General features: G+C 46.5%; 1 protein-coding gene across 1 annotated transcript in view; it reads right to left on the reverse strand.

Annotated features, from left to right (window-relative positions):
- Nucleotides 1-4,246: 4,246 nt before the first annotated feature.
- EIF2B3 (eukaryotic translation initiation factor 2B subunit gamma) overlaps nucleotides 4,247-17,770 on the reverse strand; it is a 104,855-nt gene continuing 91,331 nt past the window's right edge. Inside the window, exons 11-12 of the mRNA XM_054572128.1 lie at nucleotides 13,987-14,090; nucleotides 4,247-5,615 (exon numbers count right to left, since the gene is read on the reverse strand). Coding sequence (XP_054428103.1) covers nucleotides 5,563-5,615; nucleotides 13,987-14,090 — 157 coding nt within the window. The 3' untranslated portion in view covers nucleotides 4,247-5,562. The remainder of the gene's footprint in view (nucleotides 5,616-13,986; nucleotides 14,091-17,770) is intronic.

A 17,770-nucleotide genomic window follows, 5' to 3' on the forward strand; every position in this document is an offset into this window, starting at 1 on the left:
AGACTTGTTTATCATTACATCATAAATATTTCATGTTACTACATAGTCTTTGTATCAATCATTTGGAGACCATCCTTAGGACAGATTCCCAGAAGTGGGGGTGTTGGGTCAAAAAGTAGAACATTCTTATGGCTCTGGCTAAAGATTGCCAAATCGCTTTTCGAAAACTTGTGTCAATTACCATCTGCTCCAGAGCTTCGGTTCTGGGGAAAAGGAACCTTTTATGCTGAGGCCGTGAATGCCTAACAGGTTTGTCACTTCCACTGGTCCATTCATGTAGCAAAAAGTGCCTGTGGAGCAACTAATATGTGCATGATGCCTTTGGCCAAGTGGTAACGGCACATTAAAAGCAGCGTATGTGCACAGCACTTCGTTACTCCCTGTTGTAGAGCAGTGGGCCCTGCTGTGGATAAAAATAGTGTGCCCTGAGCCATTGTCTGGAAATAGAAATAGCCTCTAAACTAGGCTGTTTGGGCCCCTAGACTGCTCTTGGGGCTATAGCCAAAGACGGGTATGGCCGGGTGTCATCAGGACCGCAAGTGGAGAGCATCTGCTGGAAGTTGCTCTTGAGACCTGTCCCTTCTTATCGGAGTCTGCAAGCCATAAACCCCGTGGAGAATAGATTTGTAATTACCTGGGCCTTGGGACGACTCTCCCTCCGCAGCAGGCCCATCATTTGTAACAACTGTGGTGAGGTCCAGCATGCCTATGGATGCTTCCCGGGTAGGGCCCGCCTGCTGAGAAAACTTTTTGCCTCGTAGGTCAAAGGCCGGAGTGGGAGGACTTGGGTCTGTAGTTCTAACCATTCCAACTCAGGGCCTCGTGCTCTCTGGCTGCTCCAAGCTCCAAAATGACCTTTCTTCTCCCCAACAAAGTGATTTCCTGAGTGCAGCTGAGCTCAGCCAGAGAGAACTAAAGTCACAGACCCCAGGGAACAGGAAGGGGAGTAGAAGCTCCTTTTTTCTCGCTGCAAGCAGCCTGCTTCACTGGGCAACAGCCTGGATCACTGTCACTTTGGCTGGACCTAGGTATGTGTTTTGGGTCCAAACTAGAGAAGTTGTACAAAGAATAACAAGAGAAAAGCAATCTAATTAAATTCATTATCACCAAGGAGTAAGTTTAATTACTGATTAATGAAACAAACATCTCTGCAGGCTGCATGCTGCTCAGGATGGCTATGAATGTGGCCCAACACAAAATCGCAAATTTACTTAAAACATTCTGAGATTTTTTTTGTGTGTGTGATTACGTGTTGCAACGTATTTAAAGTGTGGCCCGAGACAACTCTTTTTCCAGTGTGACCCAGAGACGCCAAAAGGTTGGACGCCCCTGTTGGGGTTTCTTATGTGTCCTATCCCTTTGTTAAACTCTCTGGGGTTGCAGAGTACCTTACCTGTTTTTTTAGAAGTTCATACTTAAGGGAGAGAACAGAGACCACAGGGGAAACCGCTGCGAGCTGTGGACACAGGGGGTTTCCAGAAGTTGAGGAATTGGATCAGGGAGGTGGGACAATGACTGAATCTAACAGAAGATGTGATTCAGGGTATGGATCTTTAATTTACTGGCCGTGAGATCTTGGGCAAATCACATAAGCTTTGACCTGGACATAAAGATTAAATGAGGTAATGTATGTGGCTGAGGAACAGTGCCAGGAAAAGGGAGGACACACACACACACACACACACACACACACACACACACACCCCTCACCCCCCCACCCCCCCCTCCCCGGGGTGAAGTGACCAGCTGGGCTTCGGGGTAGGCTCCATGGGCCAGGAGCCAGGGCAGGCCTTTCTTCTTGGCACTCCCCCGAGCTTCTCATTCGCCACGCTTTGGGATCTCTGGGCCAGGCAATCAATGACCCTGAGATGTGAAGGGGCCCTGGCAGCCCTGTTGTCACCCATTAAGTTTAGGGGCCAAGCCTGGGAAAGTAAGCCCCTTCCCCACTGACAGCTTTAGGTCAATAGCTCATGTCAAGTCTCTAGTGCCAGAGGCTGCAACCAGAGACCAGAGACTGCCTTTCACCATGGGGGTGGGGTAAGAAGAGAGGCTACGAATCATAGCAGAATCTCCCCATTTGTCCATGGCAAAAGCCCATGACGTAATCCTTCTGGGTGGTGGGAGACGGCTCAGGTCGAGGACAGGTCACCCTGGCCTCCAGCAGAATGTGTTCTCCTGCCCAGCTTCGTTTCCTCCCTGTCAGCTCCATCAGAGCTGAACTTTCTAAACCTTCTGTCTGGGTGGTCCTCCCCACATCGCTCTCCCCCATTCTTCAAACACATTTAACTATTTAGAAAGCAGTATAAGAAAGCCTGGCTTATGTACCTCCTGAGGGGTACGGATGGCTATGGATATCGAAAAGTATACTCTTCAATTTTCTGGAAATAGAAATAGCTTCTAAACTAGGTTGTACAGGCCCTGGATTGCTCTTGGGGCTCCGGCTAAAGACAATTCCCTCCTCGCTCTACAGTGGATGGGAGGGCCATAGGCAGGGTATTGCGGTGAAGGACTGAGAAGTTTAGCCTCTGGCCTTGGGAAAAAGCTTGGAGGGTGACCTTGGCAGTCAGTTCCCTCAGAGGCTTAGGAAGCTCTTGCCGGCAGGTAGGGGTGAGGTGGGAGTGGAGGAGAAATCCCTGGAGTGGTAGCCATCAGCTCTTGTCTGACCTAGTAACTCCCAGAACTCTGTTCCTCATCACCTCCCCAGAGTCCTCCCTGATCTGTCACCCAAGGTCCCCTTCTTCCTCTCCTCCACCTCCCTCATGGAGCATCACTGAGAGGCACAGCAGATCCCGTCAGTCCTTTTCCTGTCTGGCCCTGCTGGCTTCTGTCCCACAGAGAGGTAGCTGGCCCGTGAATATTCAGTTGTGCGCTGTATTTCAGACATACCCAAACCCTCTGTAGCTGCTGCCAAAAGAAAACAAAAACTGTCCCTGCCTTCTGGCAGACAAATAGAGCAAAGAGAAGAGAAATCAAAGCATCTTGGGCAGCCAGCCAGTCCTGCAATTATTAGAGACAATAGCAGCAGTGTCCTGAGCTGGGGGCTGCTCTCAGCTGGGACTCAAACTCAGTAAGGCCTTCCCTGGGGAACGCTTGCCCTGCCTGTCTCCCCCAGGTCTCATCTGTTTCCTGGTGTAGTGGCTGCTCATGGGCTTGTGCAAAGGAAGGAAGAGGAAAGGTTTTTCCTCTACATACTGTAAGGGGTTCCCAGGGCTCAGTGGGGAAGATCAAGAAGTGTGGGAAGGCTCTGGGACAGTTGAATCAATCACTTCTCCTCCCTCATCTAACCCTCCCTCCAAACCTGCCTTGCTCCATCCCCTTTCTGTGGTCAAGGAGCAGTTTTCTGGCCTCTTGGGCCACCCAGACCTCAAGGGTCAGAAAGCTCTGAGAGAGGAGACAAGACCTGAGAATAGGAAGGACCTTTATTATTTTTTTTACATTATTATTATTTTTTTAAAGATTGTATTTAGTTTTAGAGAGAAGGGAAGGGAGAGAGGGAGAGAAACATGGGTGTGTGAGCGATACATCAATCAGTTGCCTCTCACACACCCTTAACTGGGGACTTGGGCTGCGATCCAGGCATGTGCCCTGACTGGGAATCGAACTGGCAGCCTTTTGGTTTGCAGGCAGGCACTCAGTCTACTAAGCCACAGCAGCCAGGGTGAGGAAGGGCCAGGGTGAGGAAGGGCCAGGGTGAGGAAGGGCCTTTAAACGTTACCCAGTTCAGCCCTGGCCGGGTAGTTGTCAGTTTGGAGCGTCGACCCCATATGCCAAGGTTGTGGGTTCAATCCCCCGTCAGGGCACATACAAGAAGCAACTAATGAATGTATAAATAAGTGGAACAACAAATCTGTGTTTCTCTCTCTCTCTCTCCCTGCTCCTCCTTCCCCTCTCTCTGTGGAGTGCAATAAATTACCAAAAAAAAAAAAAAAAAAAAAAAAAAAAAAAGGAACCAGTCCAACTCTCCCTGTTTACAGTTGGGGAAACTCAGACTCAGGGACAGAGGAGAGGCAGCGGCTTGGCCAAAGCCAAGCAACATTACGGAGGGCAGGTCTTCTTTCCTCCAGGCCAGGACTGTCTTCAGCCTCATCTGGGCCCCACAAGTTTAAGTTCGGTGCCAAAGAGGACCGCCTTGGGCACCACCACAACTCTTAAGTCCCACTCCTGCCGCTGCAGCCCTATTCAGCCATTTCTGCTGGGCCACTTCAGCTTCTGTCTGATTAGGACAAACTTTCAGGAACCTTGTTTTGACCAGTGAGAAGAACGTGGAGCTGCAGAGCTCCCAAGATGGGGCTGGTGGAGGTGGCTATCCCCTGGGAAGGAATGCTCATCCCGTCAGTCTCCCACAAGTTCAGTGAGAGCAACACTAAGATTCAGGCAAGATCACTCAAATGAGCTTAAGAGACTTCAGATTTTTGAGGCAATGTAGAAACCAGTACTTTTATGATTATAATTACTGCCACCCACAGTGAGCACATCAAGAGAAACCTTTACTTTGTTAACCCTGGGTGGTGAAATCTCACCCCAGGAACCACTTTTATCTTCCACCAAACTCCTGCAGGTTGTGAAAGCAGCACAGGGATCGGTAAGAGCAGCGTGCACGTGCATCTCGGAGAGGGGTGCTAAAGGGAAGGTGGATAGGACTCTAGAAGAGCTGTGAGCAAGGAAATGTCATTTCTCAATTATCTGAAGCAGGAGAGTCTGTATAATTAGGATATGAAGACAGAAATACAACCGGAGAAGGGTCAGAAAGAATTTCAAACCATGATATAGTTTCCTGGATGAACAGATCACACTAAGGGGAGGTGGGAAGGAGTCTGGCTTCTCAGACCATGGCTTTCTTTTATTGCTCTTGCCCCACTAAAACTGGTGAGGATAGGTTTGATGACGAGGCAAGGGCTGCCTTCTGCTGGCTTTAAGAGTCTCCAAGGGACATAGTTGAACTGCAGAAATTGGCTACAGGCTGGGAGGGTGGGGGAGGGAATGGCAGGAGTTAGAGGGTGAGGCTGGGGGTGGGGAGATGGCAGGGGCTGGGAATCTGCGTGGCAGGTATGGAGGCAGAGTATTAATAAGTCCTGGGCTGAGACTCATGGGCCAGGCGGCCCCAGATAGGCAGCTGTACAGGGGACATGTCAGGCAGAGGTGGCACTGCCAGCAGCTAGGCCTGCGGGCCAGGGACTGAAGTACCTTCAGATCCTTCCAGGTGGGATGTGCTTTTGCGGGCTAGGGCTAGGCTAGCCCAGCCAGTTGGAAGGCCACCCTCCTAGGAGCTTTACCGCTGGACAGCCGCTGCCCCTGCCTAGTAACTTCAGTACATGGGAGCTTGGCGATTGTGTCCTATTTTGTTCCACACACTGGCTCTAGATGGTGTTTACCATTTGACTCATCAACACACACTGTGTATCCCTGGCCCCCCCAGTATGGAGCGTGGCACTACTTCGTAAGTCTCCAGCATGCCTTTGGGAGCCCTTCTTTATTGGGAAATAAATACAGAGTCAAACAGATGGGCCAGCCAACATCTGTAGTTCTGGGGGCCAAGAGGAAGATGTCTGACTTGCTCAGAACTCAGATCTCCATGAGTTGGTCATTCCCCACGATCACCTCATTTACTCGTTTGGCTACAAAAGAAAAGGAAAAGGTTGTTTGAAAACTGTCAGCAACAGATGCCATTTCAAACCTAATTACTTCTAATTTTGTGTTTATAAACATTTATTCCTCTCTTATGTGACGCTGCTCTTAAGAAGCTCTTAGGAATATAACTTGCCAAAGGGACTATAGGAGAGACAGTATCTTCCCACACAGCAGGAGGGGACTGACTCTGTACACCTGGCTTTTGGGAAGACTTCATGTAGGAGAGGAACTGGAGCTGGGTCTTAAATGATGAATAGAATTTTTTTCAGGAAGTATATCAAAGGGAAGGCATTCCAGGCTATTAGAATAACATAAGCACCCTGGCTGGGCAGCTCAGTTGGTTAGAGCATCAGCCGAATATGCCAGGGTTGTGGGTTTGATCCCGGGTCAGGGCACACACAGGAAGCAACCAATGAATGCAAAAGTGGAACAAGAAATCAGTCTTTCTCTCTCCCTTCCTTCCCCTCTCTCTCTTAAATCAATAATAGTAATAAAAAATAAAAAAAAAATAACAGCATGAGCAAAAACATAAAGATGTATGAAAGGGGAACATGAAATACTGTGGTGTGGCTTGGGGACAGGAAATGAGGGAAATGAGTGAGGAGAAATAAGACTAAATGGTTAAATGAAGATATCCAAAGGGAAAAGGGAAATGCCTCATATGTAACATGGAAATAACAGCAGCAACTGTATAGGGTTGTTGTGAGGATTCAATGAATTAAAGAATCATTGAGTGCTCAATAAATAGTGGCAGCTATTATTTTTGTAAAGCTCAGACCCCTATAACCCTCCACGTCCTGACTCTTGCCTACCTCTTTAGCTCCATCTTCCACCATTCTCCGCTTGTACCTAAAGCAGTAGTATTTTATAGCTCTAGACCTCAGCACATGCTGTTCCACCACGACTTTCTCCCCTACCACACTGTACCCTAAATGCCCTAATCAAGCACCTCCATTATGGGGTGCCACCCCTTCTGAATTGCCCGTTTTCTGCTTTGTGAAAACACACCACCTAATACATATCTCTGTCTCTACATTATTGTATCATTCTCTTCTACTTCTGTAAGACTCTTGAGGGCAGGGGTAGTGTATTTATGATCATACCCCAGTGTCTTGCACAGCTACGGGCACATGAACGATTTCAGAGATTTGTGGTAACGGTTATGTGAGCAGAGAGCTACAGTTGAAAGGAGGTAAAGGTTGGTAGAGTAGAGAAGTTCAGGAAATTATGAAGCAGGGGTGTTAGATGGTTCACTGATGAATGTTTTTAAGTTGTCCAAGATATCTCGAAAAGGGAGGGAAGAGGAATACTGCGAACCCTCAATATATTTAAGGGAGTGCCCTTAAAGCTGACTAGTGATGTGATGAAAGGTAAGAGGAGGGTTAGCTTTCAGGAACAAGAGCTATAGAAAGGAGGCAGGGAGCCAATGGTCTGATAGGGACAAGGGGAACCAGGAGTGTCACGTCTATTTCTTGCCTATAGGTATGGGACAGATGCAGGAGACAGAAGTTTTTTAGGGTTCTATTGGCTCTGACAGAAAAGGTTGACCAGCTGGCTGAAAATGTATTCTTTTTGGGCTAGCTTCCCATGGCCTCTAAAGGTCTAGTACCTTTCTTGCCACACTTAGGGGCTTGAGTGTGACCCTAATAGGTGAGGCAGACGCTTTGTCTTTCCTGAGGCTCTACTTCAGTCTCAGAGGGCTTTGGTGCAGCAAATGAAGATCCTTGATGATGGGACCAAGTCTGATCATGAGACGTTTGGGTGTGTTCACACGGCCCACAGCTGGAGCCTCTTTCTGCTCTGCCACTGGAGGGGGGTTTCTGACTGAAGCTTTGGAGACCTTTGAGATTTCAGACATGTTCTTCTGTTCTACTCACTTTTCTAGCTTGTTTTTTTGCTACATCTCCCTTGTACCCTATACTCTAGATTTTCTAAATGATTTCCAGTTTCCAACACATCAATTTGTTTTTTGGCCTTTAGGTACTTGCTTACTTACATGGTTCCCCTTTGCTTGAGAGGTTTTTCCCTTCTGTATATTTGGTAAATAGCCCAAAATTTCAGGATTTGGCCTTAATCCCTTCCTTTAAGATGGTGCTCTCGACCCTTGTGCCAAGAACTGATCCATTTTTCTTTTATGCTCTTAGTCCTGATAATCCTCCACCATGATACCTGTGAAATTTTACTGTACTTATTTCTTTACTCATCTGTCTCTCTACATAGACTGTGAGCAGCTAGACAGCAAGAGGGAAGTCTTATTCATTTTTATATATGCCTTATTAGAGCCTAGAATATAGTAGGCAGTAACTCTTTGTTGAATATTTGGGTATTTTGGGGGTTAAGTGAGAGTAGAGATTTAGAGAAAAAAGCCTATGCAGAGGAGTAGGTCTCCAATCTCCTTCTCCAAGGGATTATAATTGGCACGTCTCATGCATTAGAACAACAGTGCTTGGGGATCCAGAATCCTCATGCTTAATTCTCTCACTTTCTCCAAGGGATGAGAAAGCTAGGTCTCCATCTTGCACAAAATTTGCCGTTATGGCACCGCATCGGACAGAGGCAATCTCATGTGAGATGAAAGGGACAGGAAAGAGAGGAAGAAACAGTGACAATGTAGGAAAGGAAAGAGCTCCTGAGTCATAAAGATCTGAATTCTAATTAGACTTTGAGCAAACTGTTCCAAGTCTTTGGGCTTTAGTTTCCTCACAAAGTTGGGTGGGTTCAATAAGGTAACTGATGTAAAGAGCCCGGCATGGTGCTTTGATAAGTATTAAACAGAGATTACAGAATGGTGCTGGGGCTGGCCCGCGTACTCCTGCCCTGGGAGGTGCTCCTTTTTACACTTGTGGCCATCTGCTTCCTTCAGGGAGCGGGATGGGGAGGAGGCCCAGACAGCGCTCAGGCCGCCAAATCCCCTAGGGCAGGGCTAGTCTGGAGTGTGACTGTCAATCAGGCTCCACCCTTGAGATAAAACTGACCAGAAAAGAACAAAGGAAATGCTTTTCTGATTAGCTTCCCAGGGCACCTCCAAAAGTCGTACTTTACCCTTTATCCCTCTATAGCCATGAGTCAGCCTCATCCTGTCATATCTAGACCTTGACATTTGTTCCTCCTTCATCCAGTTTCTTCTTAGTCTCTAGGGATACTGGGCTGTTCTGAAGACAGTCCTAGTTCCAACTAATGTTCTTCTTGGCCCTCGGTGCTCCAGACCAGAGGGGCCAATGAGGTGCCTGACCGGGTCAGACAATGCTTTCTTGTGCTCTGCCAGGCTCCAAATAAAAACCTGAGCCTTCACTGGCTTGCCTTCTCTACTCTCCTCTGCCCTCTGGTCTGCTCTTGGCCTGGGGGTGGAAGAAAACTCACTGGGCTTCAGGGGAGAGAGATTACATCTGGTATTTTGGAGGTAGACATATTTTCATGGAGATTTAGTAAGGTGGGGGAAACGTAAAGGGGAGCAACAAGCAGTTCTAGTTCTACTGGGCCAGGGTTGGAAGAGGGCTCCAATAAACATCCTGCAAAAGTTCTGGACTGCACTCAGGTTGGAAAAGATCTTAAAGGTAAGAATATAAGGGAGAATGGTAAGTTGGGGAAAAAAACAATTGGATGGAAAGCAATGAGAAGTCCCATATGAAAAGCTACTCTGTTGGGAAGCTGGGAAGGATTCCGGCCAGCCAGGACTGGACCCACACACCCATCAGGTCTACTTTCATGGCCAAAAGACTGATCGCTGTAGTCACAGGACAGAGATCCAAGTTCTCTCACTGATAGTGATATAAGACTCAGACGAAGTGTTCAATTGAAGTCTCCAAGGTATTGACTTTGTTGGCTCTGGCTTTTCTATTGGCTTGGGCAGGAGGTCAAACTTGGTTGCCAGGATTTTTGCCAGAGATAATTTCATTAACTGAGTCTGATGGGGTGGGGTGAAAAAAGCCAAAACTGTTACAAATGGCTTGTCCTCCTAGTAGTGTTGGAATATGGTAGAAAAGCCTACACTGAGTCACATTTTTGAGATAAGAGACTGCTATGGATATGGTAACTCTGTGGTATGCAAATGATTGGAATTTGGAGAGGGGACAGCATTACTTCTCAGGATGAATGTTTGAGTGCTTTTCCCCCGAAATTATTCCATGTGAGTAAGACTGACTGGGGATTTGCCATCTATTGAGCTCTTTGCTAATGAAGACCTGAGTTGTTGATGTTTATCTGGGTCATCCTTAGTAACAGGTTTTGAGGAGCTGCAATGATGGCTAGGCATTTGCTTTATTCATATGGTTCAGCCTCAAGGACAAGTGATAGTGGGGACAGGTGACTGGCCAGGAGAACTTGTAGCAGGAAGGCACTGACTACTGTGCTGGATACACCGGTCCCCCGCGTAGAGGACAGAGTGGGAAGCGTTGGGCTTCTCCAGTTTACCAGACAACTTCCCTGGATACCTCTCCTTCAGGAGGACCATTAAGGGGTCTTCTTGTTAAAAACATGGGCACATAGTATTAGAGCCAGAAAGCCCAGGAGACACTGAAGCCCAGCCCTGCGCTCCCTGGTGGGAGATGCCATGCCTCAAACCCTCAGTATCTGGCATTCAGTTGTCATTATGAATTCTATACAGGAATAAAAAGGAGTCCTTGCAAAGTAAAAGGGAGGAACACCATTACTTTGTTGGAAATGGGGAGGAGAAGCAGGAACTGTGAAATTCCAGGTTCCGGTGCACAAGAAAGGGGGGACCTCTAGGGTGCTGGCAAATGGAGTTCACTCATTCAAATAAGCCTGTGGAGTAAACTCTTAAAAACAACAAAAGGAAGCAGCTCCTGGTTCCAGGAGAGACTGAAAGAAGAAAGCAGTGGGGGATGTTTCTACTTTTTGTTGAGCAGGAGATAGTTTACAAAGACAAAGGGGCAGGAAGGAGGTGGAAGAAACACTGTGTGGGGGTCACAAACCCAAATAGAAGAGAACAAAGGACAGAGAAATACAATGAGACGGGGAAGGGGCAGGATAACAAAGCAAGCCCACAGACCAGCTGAACAGCTGCTTTTGAAACAGTGGGGACCCTTTCCAAGGCCTTCCACAGAGTCAGAGAAAAGGCTGGGGGTTCTGAATCCTATTTTTAAGAAACTACCAACAGACTTCGGCTGCTCAAGAAACAAGTTCCTTTGCAACCTCAGGGTAGGCCTTGGTGAGCTCATATGTTGCGGAGGAGGAAGGAGCTAAGACCTGAGGTTCCTGAAGATCAGAAAGAGCTTGGATATGGAGTCAAATACATTTTTTCCTATTGGTCTGGGAAAGATGGACTAAAAGGAGAAACAGGGTATCACTGATCAAATTCTGCGGGGCAAGTCAGGAGTGGCTTCTTCCGTTGGTCTTCTTAAAGGCCAGTTGGCAATAATTGAGGCTGCAGACCCATTTCTGTCATCTACTAGCTCTGTACCTTGGGTAAATTTCAACTTTTCAAAGTCTCAGTTTCCACTTCACCAAATGGGTCAATAACGAATCCGATGTCAGACGGCTTTGACCAGGATCCAGTAAGACAGTGTATGTGAAAACATTTTAAAGCTGTAAACAATAGCTGTAAGCCAACAGCATTCCAGGAGAACAGCACCGTCCATGCCTGCAGGGCTGGAGTCTCAGCTGGTGTCCCAGCCCTCTCGCCCGGGCTCCTACCCTCAGCCTGTGTGTGATCACAGCAGAAAGTGCTGGTAGCCAGCGCGCTGCTGCTGACCAACACTCCTGCTCAAAGGTTCTCTGCTAAGACCCTGCGTAGAGTGTCTGCCAGTAATTAAACTAAAAACACCAGTGTTCTTTGAAGCTAGGGCATGGACATATGACATTGGCTTGACCTATCAGGCGCTGCAACCTCAAACCTTGGGCTGGAAACTAGTGATACAAAGAAGGGGGAACCAGAGAGAATCTACTCTGGGGCTGCTGAGTGGTTGGAGAAGCAGCGCGAGCCGTCCCAGTGTTCAGTGGGAATGGCAGCAGTGTCTTCACCAGAACGGGTTGGGGTATAAATCCTTGGCTGTAACTTCTTTTCTTTCTTTCTTTGTTATTAAATATTTTATTTATTTATTTTTAGAGAGGGGGAAGGGAGAGTGAAGGAGAGGGAGCGAGACAGATGTGCAAGGGAAACATCGATCGGTTGCCTTCTGCATGCCCCTGACCAGGAACCTGGCATGCAACCCAGGCATGTGCCCTGACTGGGAATTGAACCGGCGTTCAGTTTGCAGGACGACATTCAACCCAACTGAGTTACACCAGTCAGGGCTATAACTTATCTTCTATGCCTGATTTTGCAGCCATTGAAGAGCTGTGAGCTAGCTCTTCACCTGTGCTAGCTCAGTGAATTCTTTATCAGCTTAAATCAGTTAGTTTATTATGCTTATAACAAAGAACCTTATTGGTAAATTGGTGATATCCAGGAAAGGCCTTTCAGAAACGGCAATTCTCACATGCAGAGGAAGAAAGTGCTTGGAATGTGAAAAGAGAGGCAGTGAAGAGGATAGTTCCATCCAGGCTCAAGAGGAGAAGAGTGAAAGATGGCTTCAAGCCAAGGCCACATCTCCCTAGTTCAGTTATCAGTGCTGCATGTGGTTCTTTTATTAGTATAAGTTTAGAAAAAAAGCAAGGAGAGCTCCATGATAATTGCAACTATCTCCTGGAGCACTTTCCAACCTGAAATCCCCCAAAATATGCTTTATGGATCCAAAATTCATTCACTCATTCTTCCCCCCTGCGCCCCGACCCCCGGGCCCTGCCCAATCTACTATGGACCAGGACTTGCTCTGAGAGCTAGGATACATGTTGGAATAAGTCAATCTTTGCCCTTGAGGACCTCAGTCCAGTAGGGGAGGTAGATTCATAGATAATTGCTGTAACTTGTGAAAGTACTTTAATAAAGGTGTTGACAAAGTACAGGGGTGCAGAAAAGGAAGGAATGCTCCGTTTGGCTGTAGGGAGTCATGGGAAGAGTCAGAGAAGGTTCTATAGAGAAGAAAACACTTGGGCAGAGTCTTCAAGAAAGGAATTCCAGAGGGAGAAGGGGTGTGTCAAGGCATGGAGAGGCACAACAGCATGGAGTGTGGAGCTCTAAGTCCGCTGGTGTGCTCCAGGAGTTAGGTGTACTCCTCATAACATTTAACTGTATTTAATTCTCATAAAAATTCTCCAAGATAGGTATTGTTAGCTCAATTTTTCTAGTTTTGAAAATCTGAGGCCTAGAGATTAAGAATTTAACTTCGCCCTGACTGGTATGGCTCAGTTGGCTGGGCATCATCCCACAAAGTGAAAGGTCACTGGTTCAATTTCCAGTCAGGGCTCATGCCTAGGTTGCGGGTTCGGTCCCAGGTCAGGGCATGTACAATAGGCAATAGATCGATGTTTCTCTCTCACATTGATGATTCTCTCCCTCTTTTTCTCCCTCCCTTCCCCTCTCTCTAAAAATAAACACATTTTTAAAAATGTTTAAACAAATTTTAACCTGGTACACATCTAATGAGTTGTACAGCTGAGACCTGAATTCAGGTCTGATTGATTCTAAAGCTCAAAAGGGAGGTGTGTGACTTCATAAAAGGAGAAAAACAGTGAAGAAGGCCTTTATTTATTGGGGAGAAGGAAAATGATGTGGCTTCTACCAATACAGAATTGGTGGGGCACATTCCTTCAGGAACTCTCCCACTCCACCCTATTTTAGGTTTAGGAATAATCTCAAAAGGAATTAGCCATTCCTATTATCTTGAGCTTTGTCTATTTTTTGTCTAAAAACATTCAGCCAAATTATGGACCATTCACATTTTCCCAGCCCAGCAGGGAAACCCTGATGTTCCTATGTCTCTCAAGCATTATATATCCCTTCTACAGCTACAGAGCAGAGTGAGCTAACAGCACAGCTCATAACATCACCTCTAAGTGGTTGAGAATGGCTCTGAATGAATGGCTTTTGAAGAAGTTGCCAGGAGTCTGTGGGGCTATCTCCCTTAAGTATTGCATCAGGTCAGATGAAGTGCTCAAGGCCTTCATGAGGTCAGAGCCTTTGTTGGATTACTGGCCTTTCTCTCTCATATCCAGGAGTCCTTGTAAACTATTAAAGCCAATCAGGGCCATTTGATATATTTGTTATGTTTTTAACTTTTGGATAGTAAGGATGCATACATATCTGAGCTTATCTGTACAATGAATTCTTAAAAATGGAAATAAGTCAAATTTAAAAAATTTGACAATGATGTCAATTCCCTTGCAAGAATAACTTTATCAGTTTATGTTCTCACCTGCAGTGTATGCATGTGCTTGTTCCCTAGTCCTCACCAGCACTGAGCATTATCAGTGTGACAGGTAAGAAATGGCATCTGTGATTGTAATTTGGGTTTTGTTTACCTTTGGCTTCAATCCTCTGGCCATTTCCAACGAGGCAGTCCTTGACGTCTGCTCCCTTCTCGATCACAGCATTGTTGCAGATGACGCTGCCCTGGATGATGCACCTGTAACACAGTAGCTAAGTTAGGGAGCACTCCGGGCTCCCGTTACCGTCTTCACCACTATGGGCTGGGGGTTCTGGCTCCTCCAGAGGCTAGGAATAGCTGCTGCTCAGTTCAGGTAACCGCTGCATGCCTGAAGTTATCACTAGAAGACAGAAGGGCTCAGCTGGGTCAAGGGAGGGCCTGGCTTTCGGGAAGCCCAGAGTTTGGATATGGTCACAGTGATCTTCCTCCTAAAAGCCTGAAAAGAGCAGACACTCTGACTTCAGATTTTTAGGCACCCCAGACCTAAATTCCATCCAATCCTTCCTCCGTTAGTTGAGGGTGGAAGCTGGTGCTGGTCGCTGGGCTGACCTATCCCTCCTGCCCCTTGCCTGGGAATATATACCAAATTTCATTTATAGCTCAGATGCCGTGAATCTTCCTAGGAGATGGGCTGTGGAAATAACGGGTGCCTCAGAGCTCTCACCACAGACTGTGGTTAAAACCATATTCATTTAGGAAAAACAGGATGCTTTTCAAACTATCTGCATGCCACGTAAAAGACTACTCCAGACCCTAACGCCACACTCCCAAGAGTAGCACTGCTGGCTCTTAACATTTAAATGTGTTTAAAAAGCATCTTCCTGGCTCTTGGAATGTGGTGGGTGAGAGGAAAGAGAGAGAAGATTTTGAAACTCTCCACGAGCATTTATTGCAACCTACTCCATGCTGAATACTATGTTAAATATTCTATGTATATTACAGGAGTGTCTTACAAATCTAGCCATTTCATCAGAAAAATCACCTGGATAATGTTAAAAATAACAAACAAAAACCCTCTCAATGTGCTGGCCCCATCAAACTTTTTGGTAGGTCTAGGATGAAGGGCCTTGCGTATTTAATTAGGAAAAAAAGCTTCCTAGATGATGGTTGAGAGTATCATTTTTACCTCTGATGTAGTAAAAATAACCACATTTTGTAGATAAGGCAACAGAGAAGTTAAACCATTTACTCAAAACCACGAAACTGCCAAGGAGCAGATTCAAATCTAGGTCTGCCTGACTCCAGAATCTGTGCATTTAACCAAAACACCATACAAATAAATTAAGAAGAGGAAAGACTGGAGGAAGCCTGGATCTGCCGAGTTGCTTTGCAGAGCTGAGATGGCTCTGGAAGGAGCTCTGCCTTAACAAGGCAATATTCAGTGCCCTAAAGAGTCAGGGGCAGATGGAGGGAAGAAAGAGGTGAGTAAGAAGGGTGTGAGCATCCATCTAAACAAAACAAAACAAACACAACAGCCCTGACCAGTGTGGCTCAGTTGGTTGGGTGTTGTCCCGCAAAGTGAAACGTCCCAGTCAGGGCACATGCCTGAGTTGTGGGTTCGGTCCTGGCCAGGGCACGTACAAGAAGCAACTGATCAATGTTTCTCTTTCATATTGATGTTTCTCTTCTTCTCTTTCTCCCTCCCATTCCCTCTATCTAAAAATATATAAATAAAATCTTAAAAAAAAATTTCCAAGAATGAAAAAACAAAACAAAACACCAACTAAGGAAAAATCCTCAGGCAACCTAGGAGGCATGGGGGATGGAGAAGGGGTATTCCAAGGACTGAAACTATTGATGCACAGCCTGTTAAAAAAGATTCTCTCGAGTGCCAAACCTTTAGTAAAATGAAAAAAAAAACCACCAAAAACAAAACACAACCCCCCCCCCCAAACCTAGCATTTTATGTCATTCCAAAATCTTTTTACCTCTATGCTGTGGGAAAGCAGTAAATGGCCAAGGCCATAGCACCTTTGCTGTATGTGCTAGAGATGGGCGGGGACAGTGTTAGTTTGTGGTTTGTTTGTTTTTTTGGCTCAAACTCAGAATGTACTCACTAGGTGGGCATTGAGGGACCTTCCACAACTTTCCAACTTGCTCTCTATGTTAGGAAAAGCAGTCCAGTCAGAAGTTAGAGTGGTTCCTGCTCCTTGGGGGAAACTCTCCCCTGTAGAATAGTAGGGAATTACAGAAAACTTCAGATACATAGGCTCCTGGGACAGGGCAGGCTTGCAACTGGCTACCAGTTTGTCACTGAAAAAACTGGGGGGTTAGGGGCACACTTCCTGCTCAGGAGTTTTAAGAGCCCATGAAAGCATGCTCTGGAGCTGGGCAAGATGTAAACATGGTCAGCAGACAAAAAACAGCCAACAGAAACTCAAGCAGCCATAATTAGAGACTAGTAACTGGCTATTTTGGAATCTGGGATGTGAGTGGGAACCATTTCTGAAAGGAGGCGACTGGAATGACTGAGGTCGGAGCCCCCCAGCAATGGAGAGCCTGGGTTCTCCTTGTGCTGAGCAGGCCTGACTGAGGTCTTCAGAACCTCTTATGTGGCTTTTCTTATCTGTTTTGTGTGTGGTGTCCTCTGAGACACACAAACCACTACTGCACAGTCTGCAGATGTGACCGGGAAAAAGTGGGTTGACTCATGCGAAGCCGGGGGTTCCCCTGAGGGTCTTGGTCAGTGGATCAAGGCTTTGAGGTGAACACCTAACAAGATGGTTTGTGAGAGTGAAGCTCTTTTCTACCACTTGTTTCTTCAATTGTTGCCCATAATCATTGCTGCAGTCACAAGTCACCTCCATTAGCAAAGCTGAGGTACTCTGCAAAAATTTCAAGTCACTATACCCTTCCCTCTGTCCAGAAGGAAACCCTAAGATTAAAGATTTTACTGAAAATGTTTGTGTTTGTTCATGCTAGAGGTGCCACTGTATTAAACAAGTCTTCTCCAGCTTGCCAGTCCACAGTAATGCCTCTTCTGCTCACGCTTAAAGCGGGAGGGGAGGCAGCTTCCTATGTATTGTAACTCAAGAAAAGAACCGGCGCCAGTACCAGCACTACGGTTTTTGCTTCTAGTTTTAACTTTCCACATGGTACTAAGGAGCCTGCTGTGCCAACGCCTGGTTTTGTTCTCTAAGAAGCTGCTCGGAGACAGCTAAGATTCCTGGGGCTTTGGTCTTCATTTCTCCTTGGTGGGCTTAAATTTTAAGCAAAGCTGCGGGTCTTGGTAAATTACCCTGGAAACTCTAATGCTTAAGTGGAGAGAAGGCCATGAGAAAACAGAGGACTTCAATAAGTTCACCGCTTGGCCAGGAACACTGTGCGACAGGCTTCAGCAGACGACATGAGAAGGAAGCCCTGGCCTGGGGAGCAAGAGTGATTCCAAACTGTTGTTTCTCTTCTGGCTCCAGTCAGGACTTTCTTCACCTTAGTCCAGGAGGAAAGGGAACTCACATAAATCGAACGTCTAACAACTTCTCCATTACACAGAGCACTTTATATTCATGTGTAACTTAATCTTTTTAGCAAACCTGTAGGGATAGTGGTATTTATTCTAATTTTTAGAGAAAATTGAAGCTCGCAGAGGTTGAGCAATGTGCCTAAGCCTACACAGTGGTGACTCTCCACTGTGTCATGGGCTTCTGCCTCAGGTGTTGACTCGGGAGCACTTGGCGAAGAGCCATGAAACTTCTGTTACTGAGGACAGGCAGGCTCTTCTCCAGAGGTTAGCTGGCAGGCTTTCTAAACATACTCATAATCTTTTCTAGGCATGTGACTAAAGGCCTGACTCATTACTTCAGCCCAAAGATTAGCGCTGACTCATCCATATCTTCCCAGATGCCAAAGCCTCTTAACCTTAATCCAGTGATTTTCAA

This window comes from Pteronotus mesoamericanus, unplaced genomic scaffold, assembly GCF_021234165.1.
Source record: "Pteronotus mesoamericanus isolate MK-2021 breed Mesoamerican mustached bat unplaced genomic scaffold, CSHL_Meso_final contig_221, whole genome shotgun sequence".
Classification (NCBI taxonomy): Eukaryota; Metazoa; Chordata; class Mammalia; order Chiroptera; family Mormoopidae; genus Pteronotus; species Pteronotus mesoamericanus.